At 42.8% G+C, this 23,496-nt stretch overlaps 1 protein-coding gene across 16 annotated transcripts in view; it reads right to left on the reverse strand.

The window, feature by feature from the left end:
* The window catches only part of celf5a (cugbp, Elav-like family member 5a), a 205,050-nt gene extending 181,893 nt beyond the window's left edge, over positions 1–23,157 (reverse strand). For 11 of the 16 annotated variants that reach the window (XM_020049402.2, XM_020049400.2, XM_010871635.3 and 8 more), the window contains exons 1-2: positions 22,694–23,157; positions 8,134–8,216 (exon numbers count right to left, since the gene is read on the reverse strand). In XM_020049402.2, the coding sequence (XP_019904961.1) occupies positions 8,134–8,216; positions 22,694–23,051 (441 nt within the window). In that variant the 5' untranslated portion in view covers positions 23,052–23,157. The remainder of the gene's footprint in view (positions 1–8,133; positions 8,217–22,693) is intronic. The other 5 variants (XM_020049398.2, XM_020049396.2, XM_020049393.2 and 2 more) reach the window with 1 other exon arrangement.
* Positions 23,158–23,496: the final 339 nt, after the last annotated feature.

A 23,496-nucleotide genomic window follows, 5' to 3' on the forward strand; every position in this document is an offset into this window, starting at 1 on the left:
TTTTCATTCAGCAACTCGTGTTTTAGCCCAATTGTTTTCGTAGTTCCTTCTCTAAAAGCAGGTGCAAAGGGCAAAATAAGCTTTCTGCTAAATACCTTTGGCAGCAGCAAAGCCCCCTGGGAGGAGGAGCGTTGTCTAAATATGTGTCTAATGCAACACAAAAAATAGAAAGGGACAAAAAGGAGAGAAAAGAGAGAGAGAAGGCAAATAACACCCAGCCTGACAGTTAGCCAGCCGCGTGTTTTTGTCTATTTTAGCCCGCTGCTCCTGGGTATCAGGATGTAGTTCCCTGAGGAGCACTCTGGTACAGCAGCTCTTTACTGCGTACATTACACCCTAGTGCCCCCCCGTCCACACACACACACACACACACACACACATACAAAATATTTCCAGTATATCGCAGTCCCAACATGCTGCCAGTGAGATAACACTGCTTCTGTGTTCCTGTTGTGGCACAGTGAAACCTGTAATAAGCATGCATCTCAATAAAACTTCATCAGCATAAACTGCAGCATGGCACGTATATACCTTCCTCTCCTTTGACTTATTTTATGACGCCGCCAGGGCTTTCTATTAATCACTGAAAGTTGGCCAGGGTAATAACACACAGACAGGCCTGGCCACAGATATAAACCCATTAGAGCTCCACAAGCCACAAACCCACTTCATTGTCATCTCAATGAATCAACAGAGCTTATTAAAAAAAAGAATTGCCTGAACTCTGGACTCTGCAAGCTGTCAGACTACATGTGGCTCCACCTGAGAGATCATTGGCTGTGCAAACCAAGTCAGGAAATGACTCAGACTCATACAGACTCCCAGGATTAAACCAGGGGTTTTAAACAGGACGCCTCAGATGTTATCAATCTTGAACCACACCACTAGCGTTTACTATACCATGCATATTTCATGCCTTTTCAAGGCTAAAACTGAGACCTTGAGAAATTTGTTATCAAAAAAGGTTATAAGAGCATAACTAATATCATGCTAAGGAAAAAGCTAATTGGTTGTTGCTACCTTATCATTTTTTTTCTTTTTAATGCTTCTAAATATCTACAGCTTGTTTAGTGTCACAGTCCAGAAAGAGGAGTTTTATTACAGGGAAGAAAATAAATCCTGAAGAAAAATACCTAGTAGATTCCCTCATTTAGACCACTTTCTCTGACTCTTTCACCATGCACACATGTAGGCACACACTCCCATTACCCATGGGCTAAATTCTAACCAGGCCCCCTCCCTGGTCTACAAGGCCTCCCATCATGCCAACACCGATTGGCTTCTTGCTGACCGGCCCCCTCCCCTCTTGCCCCTCCATACAAACACAGCCTTGAATTATTCAGCCTGTGCAGCAGGTCCACAGGCAGGCAGGCAGGCAGGCAGGCAGGCAGGGCCGACGTTGATGAGCAGGTGGATGGGAGATTGCGGGAGTGTGAAGCCCAGTGGATGGCACAGTGGGACGGGGCTCGGCGTGGCACAGCTCCGCAGAGGGCCAGTTTAATTTCCACTGCACATGGTCAGCCACTCTCTCAGGCACACTCAGCCCCGGCCATTCAGCTCCCTCAATCGGAAAAAGAGCCCAGAGGACTGTGTATATTTGTATGTGAGTGCAGCCTATTTCTACTTCAAAGAGTAGCTTGAATAAGATAGTATCTGAAACAAGAGTTATTTCTACTATCAGACTTTGCTAATAACTTTTTTAAGAGTAAATGTTCTTACAACGACTGTGAAAGAGTGTACTCCAGTATTACTGGACCTATGGGTAAAAATTAGCAAAATGGGTATGAAAAAGATTGATTGTGTTTTATCAGCTTATATAAAACTCACAATATTAGAGTAATCTAACCAGTTTTGCTTCGAACAAGAAGAATTGTTCAAAGAAAAAACACATTGTTAATCAAGAAACAATTTATGGCACTATTATTGCCATACATTATAATTAACCAAATCTAATAAAAGTATCTTCCCATTGATCTATATATACGCTACCGTTCAAATGTTTGGGGACACTTAGAAATGTACATGTTATTGAATGAAAAGCAAATTTTTTTGTCCATTAAAATAACATCAAATTGATCAGAAATACAGTGTAGACATTAGTAATGTTGTAAATGACTATTGGAGCTGGAAATGGCAGATTTTCTATGGAATATCCACACAAGCGACCAGAGGCCCATTATCAGCAACCATCACTCCTAATGGCACATTGTGTTTGCCAGTCCAGGTTTATCATTTTAAAAGGCTAATTGATCATTGGGAAACCCTTTCGCAATTATGTTAGCATCACTGAAAACTGTTGTCCTGATTAAAGAAGCAATAAAACTGGTCTTCTCCTGGTTCAGTATCTTCAGCATCAGCGTTTGTGGATTTGATTACAGGCTCAAAAGGGCCAGAAACGTTCTTCTGATACTCGTCAGTCGGGTGCCCACATATTTCAGGCCATACGGTGTGTGTGTGTGAGTATAACCTAAATATAACCTAATAAAAGAGAGAGGATGTTGGGGGCGTGGGGGTGAGTAACACACATACATTCACACTGCATCTCAGTCGACCGTCTGAATTACAGCACTTTGGATATGAAATCATACAATGACCATGGAACCAGTGTCAGCCTTCATTTCAAAGTATTCTCATCCATATTAGATGAACCATTTTGGAATTTACAGCACACTGTTAGGGTACCAAAAGGATTTGTATCTGTAAAAGTAAATTTTTGTTTAAATACAATACTATTACTTTCCCTGGAGAACAGTGTCTGCTAAATTAATATATGGATTCCCCAACTTATTATATTGCTGTTTAAGTATAATAATTATTTTTAATATACATTTTTACATTTACTGTGCATTTTAGTAATTGAGCTGACTCTTTTATCCAGAGCATTTACATACATTGTAAGTTGCATATATTTAGTACATAGTATTAGTTTTGTTTTTATGTTTTTTACAGGAGGGCAGGAATGAGCACGTTTATAGTTGGTTAAAATTAGGTGGCCATGATTTGAGGGCCAGATTGGACATTTGGACCGGACACTGGGGTTAAAACTCCTACTGTTACGAGAAGTACCATGGGATCTTTTGTGAGCCAGGAAACCCATTTACTGTCCTATCCCTGGGGCATTGGGATTTCATCTTTAGACCAGAGAGAACAGTGCCCCCTACTGACCCCCCGTCACCACTACCAGCATCATCTGGTCTTTCATCATAGGGACCGACCAGGACTGGTCATGCTTAGCTTTAACAAGCAAGCAATGAGACTATGGATTAAAAAGTCCTCAGAGGAAGAAAAAAAGGGCCACCAGTGAAACAGTATGCACAGAACAAAAATCGTTGCACTCACAGAAAAGGTATAAAATATTGTAAAGCAGACAAGGTAAAAAAAAATATATATATATATTCTTTTGTTGTAGATATTTAACACAGCAGTAATCACTTAAATAATAAAGCTAGCTAGCATGGCAACCTTGGCCACAATGTTATTTGTGCAAGAAATATTAGATTATTACATTAGTGCTTCAATCTCTTATAGGCGTTTGCGGTTACAAATAGTTACATACTGGTTATGGATTTGAAATGAGAATGTATTTTCAGCATGTTTTTTGTGTGGTTTCTTTTGGGTTAGAGGGCTCAAAGTTGCAGCACTGATACTTTGAAGTCACATACTACTTTAGTGAGTGACTTAGACAGGTGTGGAAACTAGGAAAAGTTTGGAACCCCAGCTACTAGTGGATTCATGTCTGTTGAAAAATGTAAGTAAAACTGTCTGGGTTCTGTTGGGGGTGTGGAGGGTTTTTATTTCAGCAATTACATACCTGATGGAATTAGTTAAGTATAATTATTTGATCATCTCGTTTTTTGATTTTTGCCGGGCTGGTAGTTTGGGGATCATACTTTAGTAATAATAACCTTCTTGTAACTCCTGAATTATCTGAGAGTAGCTTTCATGTTTCGATCATTACTGGATGTGTGGTCACTAACACGCATAACACACCTGTCATTGTGATGTCATTAATTACCTGAGCATACTCAGAGCACTTAGCTCTTTTTTGTGTGCTGTGTAGTTGGTTTCGCGTTCTCAGTGGTAGGTGAAGAGGTTTTCCAACACCACACATCCATGATGAGCGTGTCCCGCACAACCACTCCTTAGATCACCCTGTTCTAAAGTCCCCGTTTGATCTCTGATGCGATTGCTTCCTTCTCAATACTGTGAGCGGTCTCATTTGTCCAGGACAGCATAACAGTATCACATATGTGTCTGCTGTTTAGTCTTATACGGTGATATTCTTGATTTTACAATCCGGTTCTTCCCGAATGAAATAGCTGAGCTCTTCTTCAGCCCAATCTAGGAGGAGTCCGTCCTTCCTACTGCTGCTCCCAATACATATTGGCTTAGTCCCAGACTTTATAATGTATTACAGTAAAGGTGTAGGGGTGACCGTAAGACACACATACATATGTCAGACAGCACAATCTAGACCCTGTTCTCAATTGGAGTTTAAACCTGTATTCTGAGGCTGTATTCTGAAAAAACGGCCCACTCTAACAGACACCCATGTCCAACTGCACCAAGACCACAAGGAATGCATGCTGTGTATTAAACACCATCAGACTCTGCTTTTTCATCACGGTCACATGTTGAAAGGGGGAAGGACAGTGTATAAGGCAAAGAGATTACGATTATTTTCTGGGATCTCTTGGATTTGGGAAGAGGGATTTTGCCAAGGATGTGGGATTTGCTATGATGCTGAGCTTTGTGGTGTGTGGAGTGTGTGAAGTAAATCCTTTGTGGCCTTGCGTAGGGGACCAGGGTTAGCTCTGACACACGTCAATTGTCTTCCGAAACATCTTGTCCGACAGGTGGCGTCTGTCCCCTTGCTATTGTCAAACCTTCTGAGAACAATGTAAGCAGTGTGTGGAATTCACCAAGCAGTCTAAAAACAGTCCATGAATGCCTATGGTTTTATGTAGTGGCGTTATTAATCAAGTTAAACTTCGTGATTGCTTCCCTTTAACATAAAACCCAAACACCACACACACACACACACACGCACACACTGACACATACAGTATGGTACACAATAACATACTGACAGATTGGTGAAGTAAGCAGAGTGTGATCATGACAAGCTCCCACGTGCCAGTTATTCCTAATACGCCGACACGCCTTTCTTTGTATCCACAGAGGCCCCTGAGAAGACGGCGGCATGCTACATCCACCTGGACAGCTGTCAGAGCCTCTGCTATTCTGTGGCCAACTTGTGCCACACACACTCATCCCTACCTTAGACTCTACCTTTCCGCCTCTCCTTCCCACTGCGCCGCATACAGTAGATCTACATTCCAGCCCAGTACACAGCCACCAGGGCATGCTATTCAGCTCTGCAGCAAATGTCTTCCTGGGGACTCGGACAATAGCCACGGAACACTGTGGCGAGCAGTTCCTGACGAGACCACGGAAGGCCAGGCAGCAGTGAGCATGAGGGGAGTGTGTGCAGGCAGGCGAGCAAGAAATGGTGGGCCTGGAACTCATTTGTCTGTTCTTGTATACACCTGAATGATGCACTATACATTTATGTTGACTATATGCTTATGCACCGTCTACATTGGTTTGGTTTCACATTGATCAGCTGGCGATCACATGACACACCTTTTAGTGGAGGGGACAGCCGGTGGTGAAGGAGTTAATGACAAAACGCAACCGTTCATAACTCATAACTCTTCTCCTGGGGAATCCTAGTTTACATTAATTACACCATAGCCCCTGGCAAACTGCATATCAAGCAGTATTTTGCAAACAAACAACTGGCATATCTACTTACCATCAGCGTAGAGCAACGGGGGTTGTTTCTAAAAGAAAGCTGGATGTCTGGCTGGATGTCTGGCTGGCTGTTTGACTGGCTAGCTGGTGAGAGCCTGCTGAGCGGAGAGCTTTTCCAGCCTACAGAACACACGGCCCACAATAAACTGCTCCCAGCCATCCAGCCACACTAAAGCATAACTACACACATTCTCTCTGACTGAGCTCCTTCATCCATCCCCTCTTTTCCACTCTTTCTCTGTCCCTCTCACTGTGGATGTGCCTCTCTATGAAAACAGTTCTTCTCTGAATGGCCTACAGTAGAGGAAGAAGGTCTCCGACGGTTTTGATGGTAGCAGTGTTTCACCAGTAATATTACAGTGGCTGAAGCTGTGGTCTTGGGTGTCGTTTCGGGTGGCCAGTGGCACTGTGCTTACTAGCGAAACCTCTGACAAGACACCTGATTCTCATTTACCACAGGGAAGGCTTCCTCTGTTGGGGTGGAAGTGTGTGTGTGTGTGTGTGTGTCTGGGGGGGCTGACACACATCAACGTCTGCCTGTTCTATTTGTCTGACATGTTATACCTCAGGAAGAGAGGAGGCAGCGGGATCTCAGCAGGGGCGGAAGCAGGAGCCAGGAAACCCAGCAGAAGGGGTAACTGTTTCACAGCACCGCCGCCCTCACCTCTGTGTATTCACCATGAGGAGAAGTGACACTTGGTGTAATTACAACTCAATGGTGAGCAGTCAAGGGGTTTTATTTATGGAAAGTGCAATTCCAGAGTCCTAGAGTACAGTGGCAGAGATCTTTGAAGGCTCATTTGGTGAGAAAAAGCATTCTCTTTGTGGGACTGAATGACAGGATTATTTGGTTTCATAGTTTGTCATATGACAATGTTTTGTTGGATGCCTCAATATACAGTTAGTGCATGATTACCATTTCATGCAAGTTTTTGTGACTGTAAATGGAACACGTCTAGAGGCCAAAACAAACCAATGCATAATAAATACACACACACACACACACACACACATCATAAACATGCAGAAAGAGTAATAGAGCTTGGTTGTAACTTCTCTCTGACAAAGCCACTGTGGCTTGGTGGTCTTTAATACGATCCATCCTCGTGGATGTTAAATCTTTCAGAGGCCAGATGGTTTAGAGATTGTTTCTTCTCACCCAGCTTCTCTGTGCCCGGTACCCCTCATTTAAACATTCATCCACATCTCGCCTTCTAATCCCAGTGGTGGGTCAACCCTGACGGATGCCCTCCCAGGCTGGGAAGGGGGCGCAATTAGCAACTTGTGGGATGGAAGAGACTACAAGCAGGGCGGAATGAGCTAGGAGAGAATCCCCCTCTCTTTAACGCACTGCTAAACACAGTTATAGCCTCCGTGAACGCATCCCTTGGCGTTTTCTCTTAATATTCAAATGCTATTTAAGAAGAAAAAAAGCCCCATCCAGCCTGGAGCTTAGCAAATTTGAAGGATAAAAGACAAAACTTGTTTTTTTCAAAAAAAAGTGCCAGAAATGTTCAAAGTTTGCAGTGTTACTATTTGCATCTTTAATGTGAAACATGTGCCTTTTGGCCGGGCTCCTTCTTGTCTTTTATAGAGCCTTTCTATCTGTGATGTTCTGCTGGTCATGGTTCTACAGCCTCTCTTTCTGTGATGTTCTCCTGTGAAGATCTGGTCATGGTTCTACAGCCTTTCTTTCTGCGATGTTCTCCTGGGGAAGTCTGATCTGGTCATGGTGAGCCATGTTCACTATAAAAAACCTGGTTCTACTCAGATATAATACTGGTGTCCACAATGTCTTTGTTTGGAAATAAGAGGTCTACTGACATATACACACACACACACTGCAGACCAAAACATGTACGCAGAGATAGTTTGCAAAAAAAATACACACCATTTTTTTTTTTTGCAAAAGCCGAAATGATCTCTCCCAGTCTCTCTCTTCCTCACTTAAGCACACACACACGTTTTCAAACGGGCACTCTTATGCATATAATTTATGTTTTTACCCTTTTTTCTTTTTTTTTCTTTTCTAAGTGTATTCAGCAAACAACAATGACTCAGTATGCCTTTTGTAAAGAGACCAATTTGAAAAAAATGTAAAGAACAAATTAATGTCATTGACTCAGAAAGCATCTGCTGGCTATATACCTCAGAGAATAGAAAAATGAAACAGTTCAAACCGGCCCTTAAAAGCCCAGATTATTGATTGACTCCTTTTCCAAACAAGTTTTTATCTGTGGAGATGGAGCAGGCTGGTGGGTAGTGATGTGGGTTGTGTTGTTCAAATGGCACATTCTGGTGAAGAGTGAGACTTACCCCTGGCAGTGTTTTCTGTTCATGGAGGGCATTCTGGGCTTTGATGGCCGACTCGCGGGCGCAGTAGGTGAGGAATGCACAGCCTGAAAAACAGATAGGGGAATTAAGGGTGAGCAGAAATTTCGTCAAGGCATTCCAAATACCGTGGACTGAACATAAGAAAAGACACTAAACATGGATTGCCACACTAGTTCAGCCACAGAAAGATTGACCATTTTATCATCCCAATTTAGTTACAAGGCACAACAACATTTGGCAACATCACTGTTTACAATCTAATCCCATCCACCAATCCCAATGGCTCTTCCTCAACTTGGCTTAGTCTTAGGCCTTTGTCAGTCACGAAAAACAACACCATGTAAAAGTGTGAGAGTCTCCCTCTATGAAGAAGCCAGAGCTGTTATTGGGGAACTTTCCATACAGACACTCTCAATGCAAACACCCATTCTGTTCCCCGTCAGTCTTTAAATGGGCTCAGGGCCCAATGCCCGTCCCCCTCTTGGCCTGTCTTTCTTTCTCTCTTTCTCTCCTTTCTCCCAGTTTTTCTCATCTCCTTCTCCAGCCCCTATGCCATAGATCAGGCTCCCCCTGGCCAAGGCGCCCGCCACGCTATCTCGGTTCTAACTGAGATCTTTTGACAGCAGCAGAGAGGAGCAGGGCCACAGGACGGGGGATGGGGGGGCAGAGGATGACACCACTGTGCAGACAGTGGGAGGGACAGAGGAACAGAGGAAGGGCAGGAGGAGAGGGCTTCAGGCCCTGAGGCTCCCTGAGCTCAGAATGATTGCCCAGCCACAAGAACTCTTGGAGACTAACACACACACACACACGTACACACACAAAACACACACACAAAATTCCACCAAATAAAGAGCTTCCTCTGCAGGCATTCAGACAGCCCAGAAAAGCAAAGGAGACGGGGACAGAGACAGAGGGAGAAAAAGAGACAGAGAGGGATGTAGAGAGATGTACTGATGCAATATTTTTGTCCGAAGAAATAGATTTGGTGGTGTTATATTAATTAAGTTAATGTGGGTTACCACACACTATCATATTTCTGCCATGTTTTGAAGACTCTTTATTAGAAGCCATCAAATTTTTCGAATCATAGCTCAGCAGAAAAAATATTTAGTGGGTGAGGATGAATTACCTTTCTTTACAGAGAGATTATGTCTATTCACTCCCCATGTTGCATATCAAATCACTTTCATCCGTCCATAAATTCACCACCTCATTCAACCCCCTCGCACCCTGCAGCCAGGTTGCTTTACAACATGCGTATCTATTTTTCCCCTGAGTAATGCCACACAGTGTTTCCATGACCCCAGCATATTTTTTTCCCAGCCATTCTTCTCTTTAACTGCCTTTTCACAGTCAGGTCAGTGCATTACTGTAACCTTTGCCGGAGTGCGACGCGGAAGAGGGGAGACATTGTCAGGCATTGATCCATTGATCGGCCCAGCTGCGCGCCCCTGTGCCCGGCGGCCCCGAGCAAACGTCAGGCACGGCGGGCCCCCCGGCCCCCGGTTCCTCCGCTCCCACCCTGTCTGAACGGATATCATGGATGGACAGTGACGGAGTCTTTCTGGGGTCACCATGTCAGGCCTCGCCGGCGGACTGCAGCGCTGCCTGGCGTCATGGCATAGCTCCCGTCATACCCCACCCCAAGCCCCAACCTAATGATTTCCAATGGCCACCGAGCAAATTACTCAGTCATTATGCTCTCTTCCCCTCATCACATCAGGCCCCGTCTCACCGAAGGGGAACACTCCGCTGTCGTACTGTCTGGGAGGCCGTGGCGGCGAGTGGGGCCATTTGGCTGTTATTCTTTCCAATCGCGTTGTCGGGTTTATCTGACACGCTCTCCCCCTATCTCTGACTGAGCGGGGCCTTGTTTGCGATTTACAGTCACGAACAAGGCCTGAATTGGATTCATTCGTTAATGTGTAACACATACAGCATCGAGAATGAATTCATAACGATCACAATCCCAACAAACAAAAGGGAACATGAACATGAACTCCATTTAAATTTGCTTCTATGCTTTAATGTATGGCTTAATAAGAATCTGCTGGCCATGGGCGAAAGCTCTAACAACTTAATAATTGGAATCGAAGCACGTACAAATTGCCAGCGTTGCGTTGCATATCAAGTGGCAAAGTGGGAGCATGATGAAATAGTTTGAAACAGGACAGCGATGTAACCCTGAGAGAGGAGTGGGTTCTGCTGGGTGCTGACAAAGCAAAGGAAAGGAACAGTGTGGAGGATATCTCCCTGCTGCTTCATCATTTGATACCAATCCAAAACAGCACTTACGTTGACTTCCACAGGAGAGGTACATACTCTTCATCCTCACCCTCTCCTACACCCATATACTCCTGTCTGACAAGTGGCTCCACAACCGCTGCTGGAGTGTGGAGCAGAGAGGCCGCAGCGCTGATCAGGCCAGAGGGAGACGGCTGGGGCAGGGAGGTGACCCTCTCCTCAGCTCCGTTGTGTTAAGACGGTTTGTAATTAAAGAGACTTTGTGGAGGGCGGGGCTGCACTCCGCTCATCAGCTTCTCTCCTCTGGTCTCCTTGCTCCTGACAGCAGCCATTTGCAGGGATATTTACTGCCGGCGAGGCCCTCCATTAACAGAGCAGGTGGGAATGTGTCTGGTCCAGCACCTTTGGCCCAAATCTGTGAAGTGTAGGTAATTCCTGCTAAGTGTAGAGGTCCTACTGATAATCTTATGACCGATCCCCTCTCCCCTCTCCTCTCTCCCCTCTCAGAATCAGCACTTATGCTAAGAACCTACTAGTACCGATCTGTACTGTCACACAGCCAAATGCACACATATACACAACAGTTTCTCTCACTCAACCTCTCTATTCCACCTCGGAGCACAAGTGGAACCTGCCCCGGTGGAATGAAAAGTGTGAACTTCTCCTCTCAGTGGCATTTACTCTACTGAGAGTGTGAAGGTAGCAGAAAAAGAGACAGCCCTGGTCTCTACTCGCCGCCTGCCCCTCACACTTCGTTTTGTAATCTGCAGAAAATGTCACCGCCGAGGGTAGATTACTCACTTACTTTATTTACCCCTGCAAGGGCTGGTGGGAAATTACAGGCTTTCTGAGGGGCCTGGGATGCACATCATCAGCACTGATACAATGTGATTATTACCTGAATCAGTGCCAGGCGTGGCCAGGCTCTGTGGTGGAGACTGACTACGAAGGGCTGGTCTGAGGGCCTTACTGCTCTTAATCACCTCCCAAACCCCTGATCCCAGATCTTGCCAGTGACCCAGTCAGCGCTCAGGGAGTCAAAAGGAAAGTGGTGGGGGGGGGTACTTTCCAACGTGATCTCACTCATTGTTCCGACAACAATATTTCCCCTGCCCGGCCTAATTACCGTGTAATGAGTGCTGTAATATAAGCAGTACTCTAGCGTAACCTGTAAACCTTAATTAAGTCAGGCACCTTAAAGGAAGCTGCATACAGCTCAGCCTCCATCCGTCCTGCACTGTGAACGGGAGGCCTCCAGGTGCATTTCAATAGTCTCAAGACTCTTCTTCTCCATGTCCGTGCGTCTTCCATCTGCTCTAGTACCAAAGACCTGGTTAAGTGAAGGCAAGGTTTACTGTGGGGGGCGACATACTGCTTTAACCCGCATTTTATTGTCCGTACTAATCAAGGACGTGAGACAAGCTGAGGAAAAACACTTCAGACCATTGGGATGCTGCCTGCTAGTCCTGGCTCTAAGGGGGCCTAGAGTTGACACTGATAAGCGAGCAGGGACCCTTGGCTTCTCTGGTGTAGTAAACGGGGGCCATTGATTTGTTGATGTGCTCACTCATTCTGCCCCTGACAGGGTCCCACATCCATAGGAAATACATCCTGAAGGACAGGTCTGTTTGGACCAGCATATTCGGTGTGTAATGCGTATGTGTGGTTTGTTAGTACTGTAAAGCTATTGGGCTTGTCCAGCGTGTGTCCAGTAATGGGACGTGCGAAAGGTTGGGGCAGCATCCAACATGAAGATGTTTTCAAAAAGACAGTGGGAAAGGGCCTGCGGTACACAATGGCAGGAAAATTGGAAAGAAAAGGCCTTTACGCATTCATTCTCTGTAGTAGGTTATGAGGTTGAACATTACCTTGGGCAGTAACTAGCGTTCAATACCACTTACTTTACAGGGTTAATATGGTCAACACTAAGATGATATTGTGGCACTAACAGTAGCAGTCACATGTGTGTGTACTGACTGAATGGTCTCTGCCAGCTTTAAGACAATGCCAGACTAGCACTATAAATACATCCCTAGATCCCTAATGAAGAAGCTAATTGACACCATCAATGAAGAGATTTCAGGAGTGTAGTAAATACTTTGGACATTCACAGTGATGTGGCTGCTGTCGTGGGTGGACTGGCAGAGAGGGAGGAATCAGGCTTAGATTCCTCATCAGATGGAGGGCAATGGGAGTTTACCTGCTAAGTCCCCGCCCTTAGCCCACAGCTCAGGGATTTACAGGGAAATCAATGCGAAGTTTTCTGTGAGTCCAGTCAAGGTCAGAGAACCGCATCTTTTCCTCTACATGTTCTGTAACAGGCCCCTGGAAAACCACGGACATGACCTGACCATAAACGCCGCGCACTGGCTAAAGTGGATATTAAATAAATGGTGTCAGGCCTTTTTTCACCTTGAATAAGATCTTGAAACAAAATCATAATTTATTTTAAGAGATATAAAGGAGGTGTAACAGTGTACAGATTTAATCAATCACATAAAAAATCATGTACAAGGGGTAATTTACTATCACATGACATCAACTGAAGTGATTCTGATTAGTCCTAAATAAAAAAATCTGTTCCTGTTGGATTTCCTTTAAGGTTTCTTAGTTGGATACTGCAGAAATAGCCATGCTCCATTAGGAAGTAACAAAAGAATGGAATCGTATTAATGTAGGGTCTAGATTTGTGAATGTATATATACAGAAACATGGCAATTATAAAGCTTTATATATAGTATATAATGTACAAAGGTCATTTGCTGTCACTTAACATCAATTGCATATCGCAAGCCTGGAGAAAAATTGGGGGTCTGTAAAACGTAGCCACAGTGCCTGTTTTAAGTCTTATCTATAATATTACTGGACGTTCTTAAAGAAGCGATGGCGTTTCAACCTTGAGTCAGATCAACTGATCACAGTACTTTCACATTAGTCAAAGATTGTCAGTTGCAAACGTACAAGGTCTAAGATACAGATCCGCTTTTGAGGTCCTTTGATTTTACAAATTGAAAGGTGTCTTTAAAGATGAAGCTTCAAAGCTCAAAGGCTGGCGCATGATGGAGTGATAAAAAGGGGGATGAGAAGAAAAAAGTCACCCTCCCATCATGCCTACACTGCACTTTATTTCACAGTTCCCATTCAGGCGGGATTTTAAGAAAACACTAATTGAACATTTCCAGATTCTTTACCTAACAGGCTTTAACAAGTACACCTTCCTGCATGCTTCAGTCTTTGGCCTAGCCACTATGTGCTTTGAGGCAAAAAGCATATTTCATATATACAGACACACACACACACACACATTTTCAATTATGTCCAACATGCCAAATATTCCAGATTTTATTCTCTCTCCCTGAGTCTTTTCTTCCTCTCACCACTGTACTGGAGTGGAATGATAATGATCATTAGCGCAGCTAGTCTTGTGAATGACCACAGGTGCCACCAAGATAATTGTATTGATGTATTTCCTGGTAACAGGGATGGCCAGTTATGCACTTCCAAGAATGTCTTGCCCTTTGAAACACACCACTGGCACGGTAAAAGAGACAGACACTTCGAAGCTCATCAGTTAAAACACTAATCAATTAAAAAAGCTAATCAATTACCTTTAACGCAGCCACCTTTACAGTCAAAGATGGCAAGGCTGCCATTTTGTTAAACATCACAACATGGTGAACATCAACAGAATTGCAGGGACAACAGAATATTATTTGACAGACCTTAAAAACCATTGGCTACCATCATTATCAGCAAACTATTACCCCATTACAAACACTGCACTAACACTATACTAACCACTCCATTGACAACATACTGTTCCAGGAGTCTTCTCTATCTGGCAGTGGACTGTTACCACTCCTCCACTGGGTGCACTGATGAGGAAGTGTGAACAAAGCCAGGAGTGAGGAGAAGAGAGCCTCCACAGAAAGTTACAGCTGCTTTCCCCCCTCTCTCACATCCCTCCCTCCATCTCCCCTCCCTCTCCCCAGTATGCTATCAGTCTTTAGGGGGAGGCTGGCAGGCAATCAGTGATGTCATGCCACTAGCGCAGCGATGGCAGCTTAACCTATTTTCGGAAATACCACATATTTCTATTTATAACCATGCTTAGCTGCATGCATCTCCACATGCCCCTCACAGAACCCATATATTCATAAACATTATCCAACATAATGGGTGTTTTCATTGTTTTAATGTTGAATTGCATTCAGGAATATCTCTTTATCAATACATGTATTAATATCATTGACATAAAAGAATGGTTCTGGTGAGCTTGGAAGTTGTAGTAGTAGTAGCAGTGGTAGTAGTAGTGTGGGTAGTGGTAGTAGATGTGATAGTAGTAGTGTGGGTAGTGGTAGTAGATGTGATAGTAGTAGTGTGGGTAGTGGTAGTAGATGTGATAGTAGTAGTGTGGGTAGTGGTAGTAAATATTATAGTAGTAGTATGGGTAGTGGTAGTAGATGTGATAATAGTAGTATGGGTAGTGGTAGTAGATGTGATAGTAGTAGTGTGGGTAGTGGTAGTAGATGTGATAGTAGTAGTGTGGGTAGTGGTAGTAGATGTGGTAGTAGTAGTGTGGGTAGTGGTAGTAGATGTGATAGTAGTAGTATGGGTAGTGGTAGTAGATGTGGTAGTAGTAGTGTGGGTAGTGGTAGTAGATGTGATAGTAGTAGTATGGGTAGTGGTAGTAGATGTGATAGTAGTAGTGTGGGTAGTGGTAGTAGATGTGATAGTAGTAGTATGGGTAGTGGTAGTAGATGTGATAGTAGTAGTGGGGGTTAGGGTAGTAGATGTGATAGTAGTAGTGTGGGTAGTGATAGTAGAAGTGATGGTAGTAGTGTGGGTAGTGGTAGTAAATGTGGTGGTAGTAGATTTGTAGTAGTAGTATTTGTGATAGTAGTAGTAGGTGTGGTAGTGGTAGTTGAAGCAGTATTGATAGTAGTTGTAGTAGTAGTAGTTATGGTCGTTATGGTGGTGGTGGTAGTAGTTTTAGGACTAATGGTAGTAGTGGAAATACTGGTAGTAGGAGTAGTACTGATTTTGTAGTAGTGTAAGTGGTACTACCAGGTGTGGTACCAACTGTAATACTGGTAGGAGATGTGGTAGTAATAATAGTGCTAGTACCAGCAGTGGTAGTTATGGTGGTATAAAAAGTAATAATAATCTAGCCTAGGAGTAGGGTAACATAATATTACTAGGATAATAAGTTGTAGTATTGTATTAATGGTGAGTTTGTTTTAAATCAGCAGGTTGGGGCTGATTATGTGATACATTTGTTAAACTTGCCCTCTCCTTGCATCCACGGCAAACGCTTTATCTGTTCCCTGAGCACTCCATAGCAGATACAGCTTCAAGCCTGTCCAAAGACTGCTCCGCGGCCCCAGCCCTTACTCTCATCACAACACCTTAGGATACAAGCAACCATTTGTTTCGGCTCCTCTGACAATCACTTCATCCTTCTCAGTACCACTCATTCATTGTGCCTGCAAATGTGTCGACTCTGTCTGTCTGCGTACAGCTCGTACGGCTGTTCCCTCCCATGCCTGTCTGTCACATCTGCCTGGCTGACACTGGCCATTCTAAATGTCTGAGCACCTGAATCAAGGCCCCATCACTACTGTTGTTTGGCATTTGAAGAGATGGTATGGCTTGAATAATCTCTGATTGTTTTACTAAAACTCGGTGTTAGCAAGGCCTCCAAGGGCACAACAATAGGAACTAGATGAATAACCAGTGTCTTATTTTCCCCGGCTTGTACCAAAGAGGCTTTGTCGCATGACTTCTCTTGAAACGTTCCAAAATGGAGAGGGATTATCACAGAAATTACATTAAAATCTCCAAATTGTAATTTCATTTTCCTGGCTTGGTAAATGAATCAGTGCCTGGCCAAGCTCCAACACAACATTAAAGAGGAGAGAGCATTCGCTTTGCAAGACATGTCACTCCTTGAAGCTTAGCACCATTCAGAATAGATTGGCTTGCTATCCCTATAACCAGTGCAACAATGATGACCGTTGTGCAAGGGTGTGAAGATGCTGAGCCACCTTTACCCCCCCCCCACCCCCCACCCACACCCCCCCACCCCAAAGGCGAAGCCTCCTAAAGAGAGAAGTTGGTAAACAAAATCCTCCTGAACCACTTCCCCGGATCTTGGTATTTTAGTGACCTAAATCACAAAATCTATGGAAATGTATTTTAATGTTATTTTGCTGTCATGAAAAACAAAGCAAACAAAGCATTCATTAATTTAAAGCAACTCAGGCAAAGTGTCTTCTGAAACAGAGATTTGATTATATCAAGGAATTGGCTGGTTAAAGAAAGGTTAAATAAGTAAGACAATAAATATAAAAGTTATACAGCTCACAATAAAAACTAATATAAAGGAAAATAGGGCATTTTAGGATATATTATTAAAAGGTTTGGATGAAGCCTTCCACAAAATATGTCAAGTCACTGATAAAAACCAACATAGATTCAAAGTCAAATAAATGGCTTTCCTCGTTACTCATTTGCAAAGTGACCAAAACCTCTGTGTTTTTTTTATCCCATCTCCAAAGCACATCAACTGTGAATAGGGTTGTGAAATAAAACCTAACACGAATGGTCACCCAACCCAAACCTCAATGCCGCAGACATCCTTGGTGGTGACCTCCAGGCCAGACAACGGCTGAGAAAACCGCCACTGTGAAATCACCCACAACTGAGGTTAATGGAACCCAATTAATTGTGTATGCATGTAGCTAGGGCTACATGGGCTATCTAACAACGTTTCAAAAGTCATTCTACGTTCGCGCATGTCCCTGCTCTAGGCACCTTCTGAAAGCAGCACGCATGTTGCTAAAAGGTCACTGATTAACAGCCTTCAGAGATGCCAGGGAACATTCCACAGTGGGACACGGTAATGAATGTTGCTAGGTGCAGAAAGTCAATTAATTGAAAAGGCCCTCTCTCTCAGCTGATGAGGAGAAATGGAGTGAGAGCCAGGTAAGTGTATGGTGAACAGACACTGGCCTCCACCGCGACAACTGCCATTCAGAAAATGGTCGACTAAGTTTTGTTATTGTATACTTTTTTTTTTTTTTTTGTATGTTTTTTCTTAATTTGGTTAAATTCCTGCTATAGCCACGATTACTGCAGGCACATAAGCAGTGCATCGAATTGGGATGCCTTGGGGCTTCTGCGGAATAAAAGAACTGTCATTTTGTAAATTTAACCTCACAGTGTTCCACCTGCTGCAGGGCCTAAAACTGTCAAATGCCTGTCAATAGGCTGCCTGTATGGCCGTGAATATAATCAGAGTGTGTACCATGGTATATACAGCTCTGTTTAGGGTATGTAAGTAAATTTGCTCCCATCTGTTTTCCCAGAGGGGATCCTGTCACACCATAGCACAACGCCGCGGTGCAGCGCTGTGATCCTCAGCTCTTTCCATCTGAGCAGCTTCAATATGGAGGAGAGGACAGGAGCGTCCCTTTAAATCACATGAGAGGTTTGGAAACTGCAGATTACTAGATGAGTTTTGTCAACACTACGGTACAGGTTCATAAGATCCTTGGGGATACTTTGTTTAAACCCACTGATGTGAGTGGCCCTATATGCTCTTACAGTAACGTGCAGCAGGAAGCTTCCTCCATCTCTCCCACCATCTCTCCCTCACGGCCTGGCCACTACCAGTGTGGAGCCCATCCATCAGAGAGGGGAGGAAAAAATTAAACTTGAATAAATATTTCATTAGATTATTCCTATGATTTAATGTGCTTCTGCCTGGCTGGTCCATTTATAAATGCATTAACACAATGATCCCCCCGACACTAGCTTAATATTGATACTCGGACTGCTGTGGCAGGCAGATGGGAGCAGCCGTGTTTGTATTGCCTGTCCAGTGTGCTGATTCACTCCTGCCACCCACCCTCCTCCTCTCATCAAGAGTGTGTGTTTGTGCGTGCGTGCGTGCATTTCTGTGTGTGTCTGTTAGAGAGGGAGAGAGAGAGAGAGGGAGAGAGAGAGAGAGAGAGAGAGAGAGGGTGTTTTTGAAATCAGGATCTGTATTCAAAAGTATATGCTATGAGTGACATCCCAATGAAACACCTCACTCTAACTAGCGAGAGAAAAACAGACTGACTAAATGGCTTGGGTGTTTTCATGTTCAATTCTGCAGATCATTAAGGTGACAGTATACCTAAATAAAACCCTTCAGGTAACAATCAAATAGTCTGAGTAAAAGACTATGTAGCTAACATTCTAAGGTTTGCCACACTCATTGCCAAAGAGACAGGCCTTTCTGCAATCTCAACATTCAAGATGCAGCTGGATTTAATGCACAGTTGTCCATTGGTTGCTGGAAATAAAAAAGACAAATTCCCAGGCAACATGTGAAGCCTAGGAAATACAATTAGAATTATGAACAAAACCAAAAGGAAGCATTCAGTGTTAAGCTCCGCAGGTTTTTGTATTTTGAGGATTAAAATGAAAACTATGACGTTTTGTGATTAGACTTGCAGTTTGTATTTAGAGAATATAGAACTGAGCTAGTAATTTTTAACAGACTGATTTCATCTAGATAAACAAAATAAGTGTTGCTTAGCAACCAGATACCAACTGTTCCATGGAGAGAAGAATATTAAAGAGTTCCAATATTTTAATAATCGTTGTTATTTGAGAATGCCTATCAAGTATATCCAATCAGAATAAAATCCTCTGATCTCAGCTACCTCATTAATGGAAAGAATTTCATAATTGAAGGCTCAAGAAAGCCCAGACTATTTGGGAAATGACATGGTGTACAGGAAGTGGAATTTTGAGAGCAACACCCAGGCTAGTCTTTACACTCACACTCACACACACATAGAGAAAGAGAGAGTAAAAAAACGAATATGAAACTGAAAGCTTGTTGTTTGAGTGGAACATAATGAAGGCCAACAGTGGAGGTTTTCACTGGGAGTGATAAATCCAACATCGAGAAATAGTCCACCTATTAATACCGACTGGGCGTCAATAATTGGCAGGCCATCGACAGTGCAGGCAGAATTAATCATTTGAAGAGGGAGACTAGACTGCATATTTAATTGGCAAAGACAGACACTCTTTAGGGAGACTAGCAGCTGATCACCCAAGAGACTGACGCTTCAGACAATGCACATTTGCTAATCCTCTCGAGTCAAGTTATTATGACCAGGCATTATTATCACGCTTTACAAACTAAATCCTTGTTTTCCCTGATGGATTACCAGAAGAATCAGTCGAAGGGAAGGAATGATGGAAAACACATCAGACTAGAAAAATAATGCAAATCAAAATATGACAGTATATGTAAGGAGCTTTTTGGTTGGATGAACACAATTTTGGAAACACTTCTCTATAAAGTATGTCTGTGTGTGTGTGTGTGCGTGTGTGTGTGTGTGTGTGTGTGTATGTGTGTGTGTGTGTGTGTGTTTGCAATTCTAAGAAATAATTTGACTATTAGATGACATTCCTAATCCATTTTGGTTTATAAAGGATTGACAATAGAATAAGTGCAGAGGAGCACTGGGATGATTTCTTACTGGAAATTGTCTGGAAAGGATTACATTTCAAATGAACTCATTCAACTGAACCTAGGCTGTTTCAAATTAATGAATAATAATACACATTAACTTTGCCATTGCTATTTTAGGTCTGACCTCTAAAATTGTTTATTTGAAGCTAAGCACTAATCATTTAATAATGTTTGGAGAATGTGCCATCTAATCCATCAAATTAGTTGGTAATTATACTTGATATAATTATTAGATAACAGCATAGACAATGCTTGTAATGGTCGAGGCAATGCATGTTCACTAACAAGAGTAATCCTTGGTAGAACAATATTATGTAACTTCCAAAGAATGCACAGAAACAGCAAAGTTTGCAAAGTAAAATCAATACATTGACATGTATCCATTTAGATGGCATTTTATTTTTAACCTTCAGTAATATTCACTTATTAATTTGAGAAAAAAATTCCTATGAGACTTTCTTAAAATGAAAATAGAGATGATGTTAACATGGGACAGCCAGCGCCGAAGGCAAAATCCAACAGTGCTCTGAATACATCCTACAACAACTTGTTATTAAAAGCTGTTCCTGTTGTATAGAACATTTTCAAAAACATGCTTTAATTTCCAGTAGCTAAAGCTGAAGAAAACTATGATAAAAATCACAAACCGATGTAGATGCAAATATTAATATTGAAAAGTTATGTTGTTGAGTTGATGTGTCATTAAATCATCTAACACAGAGAAACCTTGTTCACATATTCCATACGCCTGCCACCATTTGGGGGCCTGACTGCAATTATGAAACCACTATTTGTCTAGAACAAAGCACTGTAATTATTACGTAATGCAGTACAATGACGTTTTACTCTTTACACAAAACAAATGCCGTGTGTGTGACGTTGACACATATACTTATTATACAGACAAGCACAAACACACACACACGCCCCTCACATCAGAATGATGGCCATATTGTGCAGGGCGGAAGCCTCTCTCTGATTATTGCCCTCTGACCTTTGACCACCACTCATACATGAGAGATACCTTAGGCTGAACATAAGTTGAACGCTCACTGGCAGTTGGAAGGGACATATTCTAGGTGTGGCTTTTCACACATATAGTTAGCCTTTATCTTCACACTTACAGTAGGACATCAGAAATGACACATGTGATTTGAATTTGAACACCACACCTGCGGAAATTGCGAAATACAGGTTTGAGTAGATAATTTTGTACATGTATACATATATTGTCTATGTATGTCTTCAGTTATTTTTTTACATTAACAAACCCAAAGGCTTTATGTTTGTCAAAGCCCATTTGGATTGCTCGAGAAAATATAACATAATTGCATGATAATGCCAAAAGTGCCATTTAAAATGTGCTCATCATTAGTATTTTTCATAACATCACATTCAATTATATGTCAAAAAGGGTTAGCCTTTATCTCAGGCAGCCATGTTTGCACAAAATAAACCAATTCTACCATATACTTTCATGCAGGACCATGGACAGCGACATTGACTGAATAGCCATTAGCAGAAATGAGATCTATCACTATCAACTATTGTGCTACCTAAATGAAATTAGAGGTTATTTTAGCCTTACTTAATAAGTTATCGAATAAGTTATTTGTAATTGATTCACAGTTGACTCTACTATTTTCAATATATTTACAATCTAGCATTGTCATCAGTGGTTTTGTATATGGGGGTCATTTTGGTTGTACACTTAATCCAAGTGTTTTGTCTAACAAAAACACATTGGACATGACATGAGAAAACCTCTGATATCAAAAATAGAAAATGATAAAATCATAATTTGCCCCTTGTATGTGCCTGTAATAATAATGTAACACCAATAAGCCTTTATTGGCAGCTACACTTTCCATGAAGATGATGATGACGATGGTAGGGCAACGTCGTTAAATATCATAGCGTAATAGACCTTCATCTTGAAGTTAAATGGCCTTGACTAGCCGACTTGACCGGACAGCATTTAAAAACGTAGTCTTTTTGCTGCGCGTATTTACGTAGGAGACACTATCACGAGCCCTACGCGACTACACACGAACAGCAGCATCGCTGCTTGCGATGTAGAAACGTCCGTCATCTTGTTGTGACAGCCCTCGCATCCCTGATTTGTAACATCTTGGCACCAAAATGATTTGGTCGTCTTGTTCTCTGTACTACTTGAGCAGCACAAGGATAAATATTAAAGAAAGCACGGATAAATAAGTGATGCTGCCCCTTCGTAAAATATGGGACAGGCATGGAGAGGCTCTTTAAAAATGCATCCCTTTTAAGCGTCTCTGCCCCAGTTCTGAGAGAGCGTTATGAAAATACAAATAAATATAATACATTTCTAAGAAATATTATTACCAAGTTCAAAGTATATATTTAAACACCCGAATAGTGTGGACATGCCGGCCTTTGTGTGAAAGAAACAATACAGGATGCAGCAATGAAATCTCCACGTACATGGCCATTGCCACGATAACATATTTGGGTACTACATGAGACCACGAGTAGTAATGGTGAGTACATTTTTGGCGTGAAATATTATGCCTAAATCCTGCAATTATTCTGAAGCATTTAATTAGGTTAATATTTAGTTTTACAAAACGACACAGAAAACATTTGTTGCATAATGCAAAAATACGCCATACATCCGACTAACAATTGTGTAATATAGCCAATATATCATGTCATAAAAAATACAGCCAGCTGTATTCGGCCTCCCTGAATGCCGTCTCAGGGGGTGGGGACACACGTTACCTTTGTGCATGCCGGTGTATCGGTCCTTTAGAACTGTCAGTTCGTGGATTTTCCCAAACTGTTCAAACAGAGGTTTCAGGTCTTTTTCCTCAAGGTTCCGCGGTATCTGCCCGATAAACAGCTTAATGGCATCTTGATCTTTCATGTTGCCGCTCTCCGGATGAATGGAAATGGATTCTGACCCGTTCATGGGTTTAGGAAATGTGATCTGACAGTACTGATGCTGGTGAGGGATAAGTAGTAGTGGTTGTTGGGTCGGTGATGCCCCAGGTCCAGTGAAAACCAGGCTGGTGTTAGCGGGATGGGGCTGCTGTGGTTGCTGCTGCCTTCTTGTTTCAGTCTGAGTGAATCTGGCCATTCTGAGCTGGGAGCAGACTGGATAATAATGACAACACACACACACTGAGAGAGAGAGAGCAAGCACTCAGCTGGAAACCAGGCTCACTTTCTATCCGACACACAACACACTCGCGCGCCCATAGTACAAGAGAAGGGGGGCGGGGGGGTGAAAGGGTGGAGAACTACGGCGCGAGAGACAGATTCGCCGCTCTTGAGCGACACCCACAGATGTCGGAATGGTATGGTCGGCGTGGAAAATATTTGCATTTCCCAAAACCTGCTTCAGCGCCACAAAAATAACACAACTAAAATGTTGTGCACGCACGAAATATACATATTTAAATCAACGGAGTTTACAAGAACAGATTGCAGTTAAAAAGGAATCGCACAGACTTGCCTGTTGCAGGCTCAGTAATTCACGTAAGGATGAGAGGAGTAATGACAATCATAATGCATTTCATTTT

This window comes from Esox lucius, chromosome 8 (genome assembly GCF_011004845.1).
Source record: "Esox lucius isolate fEsoLuc1 chromosome 8, fEsoLuc1.pri, whole genome shotgun sequence".
NCBI classification, from domain to species: Eukaryota; Metazoa; Chordata; class Actinopteri; order Esociformes; family Esocidae; genus Esox; species Esox lucius.